Source organism: Perca fluviatilis, chromosome 1 (genome assembly GCF_010015445.1).
Source record: "Perca fluviatilis chromosome 1, GENO_Pfluv_1.0, whole genome shotgun sequence".
In the NCBI taxonomy this organism is placed as follows: Eukaryota; Metazoa; Chordata; class Actinopteri; order Perciformes; family Percidae; genus Perca; species Perca fluviatilis.
Window position 1 is genome coordinate 27,586,248 of NC_053112.1, and position 14,423 is coordinate 27,600,670.

General features: G+C 39.7%; 1 protein-coding gene across 6 annotated transcripts in view; it reads left to right on the forward strand.

Annotated features, from left to right (window-relative positions):
- Positions 1 to 11,674, forward strand: part of ndst3 (N-deacetylase/N-sulfotransferase (heparan glucosaminyl) 3) — a 42,760-nt gene extending 31,086 nt beyond the window's left edge. For 4 of the 6 annotated variants that reach the window (XM_039804908.1, XM_039804916.1, XM_039804893.1 and 1 more), the window contains 9 exons: positions 2,269 to 2,451; positions 2,994 to 3,090; positions 4,018 to 4,141; positions 4,712 to 4,886; positions 5,293 to 5,463; positions 5,861 to 5,970; positions 8,953 to 9,055; positions 9,908 to 10,018; positions 11,075 to 11,674. In XM_039804908.1, the coding sequence (XP_039660842.1) occupies positions 2,269 to 2,451; positions 2,994 to 3,090; positions 4,018 to 4,141; positions 4,712 to 4,886; positions 5,293 to 5,463; positions 5,861 to 5,970; positions 8,953 to 9,055; positions 9,908 to 10,018; positions 11,075 to 11,104 (1,104 nt within the window). In that variant the 3' untranslated portion in view covers positions 11,105 to 11,674. The other 2 variants (XM_039804926.1, XM_039804934.1) reach the window with 2 other exon arrangements.
- Positions 11,675 to 14,423: the final 2,749 nt, after the last annotated feature.

The window sequence follows — 14,423 nt, forward strand, 5'->3', positions numbered from 1 at the left end:
TATTCTTTTTTAAAAGCACAAAGGGGACTCAAAGCAATCCAATATTCAGGAAATATGATGTGGCATCATATGCAAAGAAAACATTTTGATGGTTCACTTAATTGAATTCTTACCAACAGTGAGTTCTTCCACCAAAAGAGAGAGGGGCTTGCACTGTGTCGGGAGATTAACACTCTCATGTGGCTTTTTTGTTTTTTTAATTCAGACTAACCTGCCAAGGTTACTCGCTCTGTCTTTCCCTTTGTTACCACCCTCTATCCTTTTTTTTCTCTTTTTCTGCAGTTCTCCAATTACAAATACAAATCATCTTCTCTCTCCCCTTTTGTTTAATTTGGCAGCCAGTGCTTAAGCTCTCCATAATGAATGTTCCATGTTCAGTTCTCTCTCTCTCTCTCTCTCTCTCTCTCTCTCTCTCTCTCACACCACACACATACATACACATTACAGCCTGAGCCAGATATCATAGGGTATTGAGTGGTTTGAAGGGAACATAAATCACTTTTTGATCACCTTGCCTGCTTTCAAAAAAGCACAAAACAACACAAAAAAGGAAAGGTGGGAGACTTTGAAATGCTTTATAGCCTTTTATTTACTCAGGTGAGATTTTTTCTGCATTCGCTGTGTATCAGTCTTTTTATAATATTCACATCCCCCCCCCCCCAAACCTCTGCAGCCTGCAAATATTCCTTCTCAATCCCTAATGTGAATAGATGTTTCTGGTGAGACGCTGTCGGATTTAATTTTACACGTTTCTAAACGTGCTCCAAGTTCTGAATGCATACTTTCAAGAAGGAGGTTTTTCTGTTTTTGACATTACGAATCATTGAAGAGGAGGAGCAAGCAAATATTTCTTACTGCCTTGTGTTTCTGTTGTTACTGGTTGAGTGCTTGGTGATGCCTTGACAGTGGTTCCACATTGTTGCCCTAACATCAACCAGATTGATATGAAGCAGGCAAGGCTGGATGGGGTGCCGCTGGTTTGCTTAGAGTGAGCACAAGATAAGAAGGGGGTGGCAGATGCGCACAATTGCACTGGCATACACAAATGCATAAACAATTACACTGACACACGCACACACACACACACATGAAAAATGACTCTGACATGCATACCCTTGTTCCTCTCTGTTTTTTTCTCCGTTGTTCTTTGGCACAAAGACACACACAACTAGCCACACAAATTTGGTTCCTCGTTCTCCCTCCCACAGTGTCTCACATATGCACACACACATACATATACACACACACACACACCAGTATTCAGGGGCGATCTGTATTCTGAACAGCTCTCCAGGTCGGCCGGACGCTGATCCATCACACGCCGACACTGTGTCGTTTTGTATCTGCGGCAACCTTCAGCGTTAAAGAGTAGCACCGACAGTCCTCTGTCACCAGGAAATTCACGGTGTATGCTTGTGTGTGTCTTTCCATATACGTGTGTTCACATTCATAGAGTCTCCCAAATATTCTGACACACAATCATTCATGCACACACAGACACACAGATGCTCACACCCACCAAATAATTCATATCTTAATGGCTGATGTTACCGTTTCGTCCAGACACTTCACGTTCCCAAGCTGCCTCCAATCACAAAAGAAGTGTGTGTGTGTGTGCGTGTGCATTTGTCTGTAGCTGCTATCTTAGCTTGTCTCTTTGATCAGCCTATAAAAGCACTGAGGCGTCGACAGATAGCCTGGACCAACACACTATCGCTCCTTCACTCCCTCTGAGTCTTTCCTTTGCCCTCACACACATTAACCGCCATGAACACACACCGACACACTCGGAAACACTTTCCCGTGTGTAGCTGCATTTCTCCCATCACCCAGTGGCTATGACGAGTATTGTGTTGCCTCCTCAGCTTTATCTATCTGGAGTGGGGAATGCATCAGTTTCGGTTTATCTGTTTTCCTCTTTATACTTGAAACTGTATTACGCTGAAAGTTAATGTATAATCTTACATAAAAAAAGTGAATGTCTCTTTGCAAAGTGATAGCAAATATTGATACCCGGTGGACAGCTGCTCTGGTAGTGACTTTAAATCCATCACACACTGAGAAATAATCTGTTTGCTTTCTACTGCAGCCACAACAACAGTAATTAGATTTACTGCACTGCCTCAGTTTTTCACAAACATGGGAACTTGGGAAATGAGATTTGGACTTTTATCATCATTTTGCAGAATACAATATGTATTTTCTTCTCTCCATTCATTTCCCTTTTCCTTTCTACCCCCCTACTCTGTCTCTGTTTCTCCACCCTAGATCAGTATATTTATGACCCACCTGTCCAACTATGGCAATGATCGACTGGGTCTTTACACATTTGTCCACCTGGCCTCCTTCCTTCGCTCATGGACAAACCTGAAACTCCACACACTCCCACCACTGCAGCTTGCGCACAAGTACTTTCAGCTTTTTCCCGAACAAAGGAACCCGCTCTGGCAGGTGTGTTTGTGTGCCCACATGTATGGGCTTGTGTGTTTCTGCACTTTTTTTTCTTCTCTGCATGTCTGTGTAAAAATATTCTCTCTTAATGTGGATTCGATAATATTCAGGAGGAAAACAAATTTTATGAGCTTTGTGATAGGAAAATGTTCCTCATATTTTCTTTTGTTCTGTACTGTACAAATGTTGATGATTTAATTTTACACCATGCTGACTTCTGAAAAGAAGGCAATATTTATTATTTACTTATATTATAGTAAAAAAAAAAGTGATTCATGAATTTTGTTGTAGACAATGAATATCAGAGGATTTGACTGTTTAAGTTGGTTTACTATTTTCACTTTTGCAGAATTCTTGTTCCGTCTTATATGAGTTTGTGGTGTGTTGGGAGCCCATGCTGGCTGGGATTTGTTGTGTGCATGACACACTAAGAAACACGTCATTCTGTGTAGTAAATCCACCATGCACTGGAAATATGGGCATGCATGTTTTATATGTACATCATTACTTTAACCTCTAATCTTTTGTCTGTGCCTCTTAAGAACCCATGCGATGACAAACGACATAAAGACATCTGGTCTAAAGAGAAAACCTGTGACAGGTTACCCAGGTTCATGGTCATAGGCCCACAGAAAACAGGTAAGCTACACACAAACACAAACTTAGACATCCACATGCAGAGTCCTTCTGTGTGCCCAGGTGTCTAGATACTCAACATCAGAGCCCATTCATTTAATCCCCCTAGCTCCTTGGGTCCTGTTAGAGGGAGACAAAGGAGGATGCTCTTACCTCCTTTCTTCCACCACATACTATCTACTTTAAATGCATAGAGATACAGTACAGAGCTACCACCCTCTCCTTTTATGACTTTCTCTCTGTCAAAGAGACAAAAAACAGGAGATAATTACAAATCTGTATCACTACTTGGATCCATAGTGTTGCCTTCATGTGATCTCAGGAATTCTAATTGCTGGTGTTTGATGTGAGAGGTGAGCAGGTCCCGTAATGCTGCTAATTAACCAGGTGATCATTTACTAAATGGGAGGAGGGTTCACAATAGCAACATTAGCAGCCCGACAACAAGTACAGTACAATAAATTCTCATTTTATTGCAGGGTATACCTCGCATGTCAGAGATGTTAGAGCAAATAGGAAACAGGGTCAGGGGGGATGTTACGGGATGCGTGGGGGTGAGTGTTAGGGGAACGGGGTGAAAAGAGAGCTGCTGAGGGTGAGACAGAGGGCATGACCAGAGCCCCACTGCTGATTGGTGTCAAATGGGTTTGAATCATTTGATGGGGAGGCCTGTGATCATTACAGACACACACACACACACACACACACACACACACACACACACACACAGTGTATTCTCAGCAAGACATAAATCTTGCGGAGGAAAAAATCATCCAGTATGGATTGGTGGATGACAGCTCTCACACATACTGGCGCACACACACACACACACACACACACACACACACACACACACACACACACACACACAGACTACCCTCTGCTGAGCTGAATTAACGAGCCAGTTATGAATTATGCCCTTTCTTCCAGGAACGACAGCACTTTATCTCTTCCTACTCATGCATCCCTCCATCTCCAGTAACTTCCCTAGTCAAAAGACTTATGAGGAGGTCCAGTTCTTCAACACCAATAACTACCACAAAGGAATTGACTGGTAAGAACAGTCAAAACACACACACACACACACACACACACACACACACACACACACACACACACACACTCACAGTATATTTTATTCTCTCTGTGTGCCTTTTTATTGGTCAAAACCTAAGGTGAAAAGGAAGAACCCTTTTCATTTTTAAAGGTTGTTGTAGACTAATGTGTACTATGTGTCTTCAATGATACATTAAGGAGTTCAAAAACATCTTCAAAATGATCTTTTAAGCCTGGAAACATAAGCCAACAGACATATGGCTGCCTAAATTGACCCATAAATGGGTTACTTAGCTGACAGAGACACAGCTGGTGCAGTCTCCGAAGTCATCCAGAAAAGACTTAACTCTGAAAATGTGTCATTAAAATTATATCGTCAAGTTTATTTTAGGCTCGTTGTCTAAGAACAGATTAAGGACATAACTTTATGACTGAATCTGACTTTGAAAAAATGTGTAAACTCTGGGTGACTGGGTTTGCAGTAATGCTGCGGTGCTTGTGTGTGAGGCTTGTATCATTATAGTGTGTGGATGTGTATTTGCATTTCCTCTCAATTGTGTTGCCTCAGGTACATGGAGTTTTTCCCCTTGCCCTCAAATATAACCACGGACTTCCTGTTTGAGAAGAGCGCTAACTACTTCCCCTCAGAAGAGTCCCCGCGGCGAGCTGCTGCCCTGCTGCCCAAGGCCAAGATCATCACTCTGCTCATCAACCCCTCTGACAGGGCCTACAGTTGGTATCAGGTATGTACACAAACACACAGAATGCTGTATATGTAATGCCAGTGACTGCACATGTATTATTTTTAACCTTTTACAGCTGCCTGCTTCATCATAAGACATGCTTCATCTCTGTATAGATGAGTTCTGTATTTCTCTCTGTGAGTGTAGAGTTAATGAGCCTGATTTATCTATATATCTCAGTGTGGGAAATGTCACAAGATCCTTAAATCTTCTGCTTAAGTCTGTTTGATTAATGAGACATGAATGTAAACAACGGGGCAGCTCAAATGTTATGTCCTTGTCGACAATAAAAAATGGTGTCTCGTGTAAAGTTGTGAATATATTATTTGATGTTTAAGGGGAGGTTATTGTACAATAAGAGTGAATTCTTTGAAGCTTATGTGGCAGTATCTGCTGACCTTCCCAGCATCAAAGAGCTCACGAGGACCACGCAGCCCTGCGGTTTACCTTCTATGATGTCATCAGTGCAAGACCGGGAGCACCGGCCGAGCTCCGCTCCCTGCAGAGCCGCTGTCTCATTCCCGGTCTCTACTCCTCACACCTAGAGAGGTGGCTCACTTACTACCCTGCCAACCAGGTATGCACAGACACAGGCAGAGATGCGCTCTATTGCACTGCAATACCAAACCCATGCACAGATCATACAGTATGCAATGTAAAAGTCTTGTATTGGCTTTGTAAGATGATAATTTGAAGAAAGGGAATGAAAGAGGAGATTTGAGATTTAATGATGTTTAACGTATACAGGAGGAGTGGAACTACGTTTGTATATTTTGCATTGTTAGATGCAACTACATACAGTAACAACAAAGAAAATAAAGAAGCTGTATAAAGAAAAGAAATAAAGAAGCTGCTTTAGAAATAAAGAAGCTGCCCCAAGCTTTTACTCTTATCCAATATCTACATGAATTGTAATGCACTAACTAGTTAGTTAACTGTACCCAGTGTTACAGTATGAATGTATCTGTGTGTAGGTGATGATCATAGATGGCCATCAGCTGAGAACTGACCCTGCAGCAGTGATGGATGAAGTCCAGAAGTTCCTAGGTGTCACTCCTCATTTCAACTACTCGCAGGCCCTTACGTAAGTCTCTCTGCTTTTCTTCTTTAGTCTCTTCCATCCCTTTGCGTCCTGGCATAATGGCACCTGGCATGCACTGTGATAGAAATGACAGTACCGATTCAAGCTGTAACAACACTCCCAACCCAAATCTGTGTGAAGCCTGACATCTACTGGTGAACAGTGGGGTACTAAACATGCCGTCTCCTCTTTGCCAGTCTTTGGTGACAGGTGGTGTCATTCTCTGAAAACTACAACAGACAGTGACATCACCTGGCACCAAAGATCAGCCAATAGCAGATGGTCAGTTCGCTGCTTGCTTTGAGCATTGCAGTTCTGCCTTTACGCACATTTGGTTTTATGCTATTGTCAGTATTTGAAAGGGGGAGAAGTATGTGGTACCAATGGAGAGCTAAGAGAGGATACATGAGGACGAACAAGAGATGATGAGACAAAAAAAGAGAAAAGAAACATGAAGGAATTCTGTCACATTTAAGTATAGAGGGCATGGCAGGAATTCCTATGTATAATTGCAATAATATAATAATAATATAATTGCCGGTAAACTATGATACAGCAGACACTTACATCTCCTCACACTTATATTTTAGGCATCACTTCCAACATATTAGGAATATTAACATCTGATTACATTGCTTGTACAAGTTTTAAGTCCATAATTAATAATTGTATTACATACATATTAAACACATGAATTTGAAGTGATGAAGTCTCAGCCCCCTAATCCGCTGGTCTGGGATCAAATCTCAACAGAGAGTTGACTGTCTCATTTACACTGCCTGCCTATCTGTGTTTGAATAAATAAAAGTTTGAAAAGATTAGTCCAAAAGAACTAAAACAGCAAATACACCAGTTGAAGATAAATAGCTTCTGTAACTTCTACAGTATGAACTAAACATATGCAGTCTTTCATAACAGATACAAAAAGCATGTGCGAAAGGGAGAAATGTTTTTTTGTCTAAGCGTTTGTTTTATTTGTAGCCACAAATACAGCCTCGTAATTTACTCACATTTACTGTAAGGAAGTAATGTAGAAATACATTCTCATGCAGCTGTAGCCACTAAAGAATTGACCAACGGAACCACATTCTCAATAGTTGTTAATAGAAAAAAAAAACATAATGTGTTTATTCTTTAATACAGATATGATATTCTGTAGAACCAATGTTTTCAGATATCGTCACGTGTAATATGTGTGAAGCCTAAAATATGCATGTCAACCAAATTAATACAACTTGAGAGAATTAGCTTTGGCCACTTGATGCTCTACTTCAGTTCCTTCTCCATTATATATTTTGCAGTGTGACCTTTAAGTTTGGGAGAAGTGGTAAACAGTTTATTTATCTCGAGCACCACTTATCAGAATGCAATCTGCCTGCAAGCCCTCAAATCTCCAGACAGGGACATCGAGAATTTGTAGCTCAGATTGGGAAAGAGAGTGCCTCTGTCTTGAATCACAAGCCCACATGCATACCAATAATTTGTAAAGAGATGCATTTTGACAGAATAATAAGGAAGGGGTGGGTGTGTGTGTGTGTGTGTGTGTGTGTGTGTGTGTGTGTGTGTGTGTGTGTGTTTGTGTGTGTGTGTGTGTGTGTGTGTGTGTTGTGTGTGTGTGTGTGTGTGTGTGTGTGTAAAGACAGAGTTACACAAAAGCCTAATCTTTCTTTTCTCCTTCTCATTCTTTTGACATGGCAGCGGTCTGACAGATCCTCAACACTGGCGCCTATTTATTTAATCCCCCGCTCCTCTCTTCCTCCTGGTCTGTCAGAGGAAAACTGAAGGAGAACCACTTAACTCTTTTTTCCTCTTTTATTTACCCGCTGATGCATGCAGATAAAAAACAATATTTGCATCTTTCACTCACATCCACATTAGCCCTTGTCCTCTGTCTGTCAAATAACAGTTAAAAATAATGTTTATCTTTTTTTTTACCTCTTTTTTACTATTCAACTGCTAAGGCAAGGTGCATTAATGTATACATGCATGGAAAATGACTAAGAAATCTACATTATATATGCAGTAGATAGACATACATGCCAATAAACAGTACACGTGCAGGCATACTGTATACACATGCACATGCACACTTAAATACGCATATATATGTACTGTACATACATACATCTATATACATGCATATGTATTCATGCACACAGGACAACAATCACATGAATTTACTGAGGTATTCATAACATGCTGCTGGGGTGCAATAGTCTTTGCACACTGCTAATAAGAGAGGCAGTTTGGCTTCAAAAGGGATGCTCACAAAGCCAATATGGGAACATTATAGACACATCAAATTTATAAAAATATTTACTATAGTATAGTAATGAATTAAAGTTCCATCTCAAGCACTTAGGTACATCCCCAAGTGATTATACATTATCTCTCTTATTTTTATCATCTCTTTTTGGGAGCCATGTTTTCTAATGTCTGCTTTTTACAATAGAGAAGTTGTGATCACTGTCTTTACCTGATCATACACCTGTAAACTATGACAGTCAGATAATCTTCCACTCTGGTTATTTTTGTCTGGAGTGAGTTTTGATTAGAAGTCAGCTCCCTTTTTAAAAAATGTTATTGCATAGGGGCTTTTTGAAGATAAACACTTTGGAGAAAAACAAGGAGGACATACTGTATCATATTTAAAAATTTTATAAATTTATTGTTAATAAAACTAGAAAACAGTATATCAATATAAAATCAATGTATAAAAAGTAAAATAATCACGGAAATTAACCAAACAATAAACTGTACTCATGATTATTGTGAGAGAGGCGAATAGAGACACAGATAGCACGATAGCAAAAGAGTAAGAGAGTAAGAGTGTGTTGAATAGATAGTGACGTTTACATCCAGTCCATAAGTAAAACAACAGACACTGCCATATATTTATACTGAACTCACTACTTATTTACATTTTTATTAAGATTTCTCTTCTGTCTCTCTTCTGTCTGTCTCTCTCTGTTTCTTTTCTCTCAGGTTTGACCCTCAGAAGGGCTTTTGGTGCCAGCTCCTTGAGGGAGGAAAGACTAAATGTTTGGGAAAGAGCAAGGGGAGAAAGTACCCTCCTATGGAGCCAGAGGTAAACAGATACATTTTAATTAGAATAGATTTCTGCTCAGTGGAAAAAAAAATGTAATGTTAAAGAAAAAGACAAATAAAAAAGATCAGCCTGACTGACAGAGATACATAGTCCCCCTCCATCGTTGTGGCAAAATTTCCCACAGGACTGGAGCGTTGAGGTGGAAACTGTCAGCCAATCAGATCCAGCCAGAAAGTTACAACCTAATTATGAGGACTCAATAGTGACACACCATCCGTGAGAGAGAGGATAGGGGGGAGATTAGGTTGCAGGGAGAAAGGTAGAAGGAGAAAATCCAATCCATAAATCTTAGTCCTGGCTACTGATTCCACAGAGGAGAGAGCAGACCTGCCGACAATGAATCACACATTTGCTCTCACATGAAGACAAATACACATAGATACAATTTGTCTTCCCTCATGTGCTCACACATGGCCAATGGCTGCGCCTCAGTGTCACCTGTAATTAAACTGTATTTGAATGTCCACCAGGGGGACAGAAGGAGACAGATGAGGAGGAGGGAAATAAAAGGGAACACCAGGGAGGAGAGAAAATAGATGGGGAGATGAGGGATGCACGCAGAAGGGAGAGAGATAATGGATCTCATACATCCTTCATGTAATTTTCTCCCTCTCTCTAACCTCTCTTTTCCTAGCTCTGTTCATACCACTCGGCACTTAGTGACCCTTAAGTCCTATTGAGGAGAAATAAACTGATCTAAAGCTGGTGGCACTTCATTGCTCTCTCTTAATGTCTTGTTTATCACCTACTATGGCACTACTACGTCTGCTTATCTTCTTTCCTATGTTGCTCTCACCCTTCCTCTTCTCCCCCGCCCTCTCCTCTCATCAGGCACATGCATATCTCTCCAGGTACTACAGGGAACACAACGTGGAGCTGTCAAAGCTGCTGCATCGCCTTGGTCAGCCCCTTCCCTCCTGGCTACGAGAGGAGCTGCAGAAGGTCAGCAGCATTACAATCTGTGACACTTATCTCAGCAGCTTTTAAATGCAAGGGAAAAATTCTAAACAGACTTACGTCAACAGATAGTGAAAAACATGTTCTTGAAGCCCCTAAAAACTTGGTTTCATATCTTATGTGTTTTTTTTTTTTTTAACAAGATGACAATTTAGTGACTAAATAAGCAACATTTAGAGTTATAATTAAAAAAAAAAAAAAACCTTACTAGTTATTATTAATTAAGCATCTAACTAAAACAAAAACTTATCAGGACTGTGTGGGTGTGCTTTGATCAAAGATATTTTAGACCGGTTTGTAGTGTAGACCACTCTTGATAATGATCTTAGATTAGTTTAATGCAAGTTTTACAAAAATACATCTTGACTTATTGGAAGCCTAAAACGTTAGTCACCCAACCTTAAGGCTAACTCAGAACTACGACACACATTTCCAAGGTAACAGTCTGTGAAACCTGCTGACCAGTGGCGAAGAGGAATGGCTCCAAATCAAACCACGTTTATTTATCACATGTCACACAAAGAAAAAAAACACAAAACAGAAATTTCTCATTTGAAATATTCAAAACAGTTTATGTTCACGTAGAGTGTCGACGGAGAATTCTAAATAAAAAACAATACAAATAATATGATAATAATGTGATATTTCTTCTAAAAAGAAGAAATATCACATCTTCTGAAATTGATTACACTATCATCCTGTCAAGCTATTCAAAACATGTGCTGCTGCTGACAGTCGTCTCACCTTGATCTCTGCAGAGCCCTCTTTCTTCTGCAGTGCTCAACATTGTTTGTCTTTTGCCTGCGGATTTGTTTGTGTACTGACACTGTTAATGAATTAGAGGGAGCCACTTGACAAGTCCACTTAGGGTTTCCAGCCCATTCACAACAATTGCAGCATGTTTTCTTTCCTTTGTCATAGTTGCCATTTGAATCAATATGTAAACAAAATGGAATTAAATTACTGTTTCTATCTCTTTTCCCTCTTCTTTGTGTTGTCCTCTTCATCCCCTCCCTCGTTGTACCTCTTTCTGAAGGTTAGATAACCTTTGCATCCATGAACCAGGGTTAAAGGTCAAGTGGTCGAAGACCAGGAAGTGACCGGGAGCACCTGACCTTCCGATCAGATGCACTGTCTGTGGCCTTTTAGTGAACCCTGAGGTGAAGGTAAGGGCGGGGTGCCTTGTTTCACCTAGGAGCTGTAACACTGCTGGAGGAAGCAGAAGTCATGAAAGCAAAGAAGCAAGAAACTTTGGAGCGCTTAAACTGAACTCTTGGAAGGACGAAAGGATGGATGGATGGATGGAATCAGAGTTTCAGGTGACTCTGACAGCTCTGACGAAAGTGGGACTGAAAGGAAGAGCCGGATTATAAGGATGACGAGAACTACGGGAGACAAGGAGTATTTGGCAAGTCTTTGGTGCCCAAACTCAGTTCTGAACTGTGGTGAACTCTCGTGCAGACCTGCAGTGACTTTGAGGGTTATTACTTTTTGTTTTATTTTCACCTTTAATTTATGATGCCAGAACAGCGCTGGTCAGCTGTGCGTGGTTCCCTTAGAGATGACTTTGCACTAAGTTCTGTTCTGATCTCCACGGCAAAAAAAATAAAAAAATGCACCCTATGTGGTTTTGCTTTACTATTTTTTTTGTTTTCTTTTGGCACAATGAGAGTGAATAAGCAGGGAGGATAAGTGCATAGACTCAGGGTGAGTGACAGGCTGTTGCTTTCCATTATAGCTTCTCATTGTTTTGTGAGTTAATTTTTTAAAGTGAAGCTAGTTTCTGGTAGATCTGGTAGCCTTGTACACATCTAGAGATGTCACTGGAAAGTATGGACTGGAAATGATTCACAGAAGCAAGATGCATTACCCGCTCATTATTTTTCTTTGACGAGCCATGCAGAAAAGCGCCGTGTCTATTTAGCAGAGCATGAGTGCTGATGATCCAGCGCTAAGGACTGAGGGGACATGAGTTTGTGGTAAGAAAACTGACCAAAATGAGCCTAATGGATATGACACCTAATTCCTAGACTCTTTAAGTAGCTACTGTAACCGCAGGCAGTTTTTGTTTTGTCAGTGTCTCATTTAAGTCTCAACCTCCTTTTTATTTCCTTTTTTTTAAAACCAGTGGCCTACGTTGTTAAGCTTCAAATTGAATGCAAAAAAAACCTTCATGTCAAACACAAAAACCAAAATTAAAGAAATGAATATAACTGACAGCACAAGATGTTTGTATTGTTTAACTACCAAGAAACACAGATGAATCATAGGATAAACCTGCACACACACACGTATGACGTCACATAATCTTTGGCCTTAATGGTTGACAATAGACTCTTTGTCCTGTAAGGTAAGTGAAATTAACATGGATGATGGTTTGCTGTTCGAGGAATTTGGGCCTGTCAGGTCATTACATCAGTGACCATTAACTAACCTGTCATACAATGATGTTCAGTTTAAACAACAAGGTTATTTTACTATTTATAATATAACATACATTTACAGAGCACACAACATCATGTCAGACTGCAAAATATAGACAATGCTGTTACACAACCTTGCATAACTGCAGCCTAAATTGAGCCACTTGATGATAAATGTTATCACAGTGCAGCCAGTGTAGAAAGTGAAGATATTCCATGCTATAGCTTCCGAGTTGTTGTTCCTACTTGTCACATATGGTGCATTAGACTTCAACGCAGTGTTGGAAATTAAGGGGGGCAAAGGGCAAAAATGGCACAAGAAATCTTAGAATGCCCCAAAAACACTTGAGTGAAGGACAAAAATAGCTCCCAAAATTTGGAAAAAAAAATGTATAGCCTATTTTTATCAATTCAGGCTAATATCCTAATCATACATTAAGCTATCATTTTATTTTTTATTTTATTTATTTATTTACATTTACATTTCCAATTACTCTAACTGACAAATAGCGCTGTTACATATAAATGCACTGATAGTAGCAATAGCATGCTTTTTATTTACTCATGTTGGCAACAGGTGGTGGTTATTGTATGCATTTAAATCTGGGCTCATTTGACATAAAAAACAGCAACCTTATTCACTAATTACTATTACAAATATTTTTTGTATTACTATTTTCTTTGTGCCCCTAAAATTTAGTATATGCCTTTATATGCTTTATATGCCTGGTAATAGACCTTTTTATTTCCTACACTGCTACAATGCATATTCAGAAAAAGTGATAAATGTATCTACCAACCTATTGTGTTAATGTTAAAGGATAGGTTCACAGTTTTTCAAGTCTGCCTTGCACCCTCCAGCTCCACAGGGAAACGCTGTCCATGAAAATACAAACAGGGAATTCTGTCCATAAAAAAGACTGTACCTTTGCAAGAAAAACCTGTTCTAATGAACATATGGGCATTATTGTTTAAGACAGACGTGAAAAAATGTGAACCTATCGTTCAAGGCATGACATGGTAATCACATATCAGTCAGTATTAAAGGGTGTGGGTAAGTGTGTTTGATATACTGCAGTGGGGATTGCCAGGTGAGATTGTCTTTGTCAATTTGGTGATTTTTTTTTTTTATATCTCTGATCATAAAATGTAGAACATTTGCAATAAACCTTGAATGTGATGGAGGGCTTTGATATTACCAAAGCAACAGGAAATGATGTTTAGCCATGAAGTCAAAAAAGGCAACCACCTTAAGATTTATGTCTTGCGAGTTACTACTAAACACTACAGGTCTGGAAGAGCAGAAGCGAAGACTGTCTGAGAAATCATCCATTACCAGTAAGACAGGAGTGGAGGACACACAGAATGTGAGTGTCAGAGAGAGAACATTTGAAAAAAATTCAAGACACTTTTACTCACTTAAAGTTGAGAGAAAATGATATGTAGTGTAGTTATGAACTACAAAAAGGCTTACGATTGGGATACGAAAAGGCATATTTATTCACAGCCGCTGAAAAGTTGCAGCCCAGTAATATGCCCCCAGAACATTTGTATTGTATATACATGTTGTATTATAATTTTCTGTAGATATGTTGTCCCAAACAATGTCTTAAAATTATAGTTTCAGAGATTCAAGTTTTGAAAAGATGAAGGAATATGAAGAAAGTACATTACTCAAGTTTTGCAGATCTAAATATAATCAGTCTAAAAGCAACACAAATCCCAAATCTATAAACATATTTTCAGCCATCTTCAAGAGCAGCTGGTTGGGGAGGGTGTTTCTAGCAGCCAATCCGATGTGCATGAGATCGCTCTTATTCAGGTTTAATCATCATCCTCAGATCTTTCCCAAGTGTTGCCAGAGTTTAAAGGATGGAAACAGATATGAGTAGAAATAAATTATCCGTGTATAATGAGACCTTCTGTTCTGCATTACCTCTAGTGACATCTAATATATGCTCATTAGT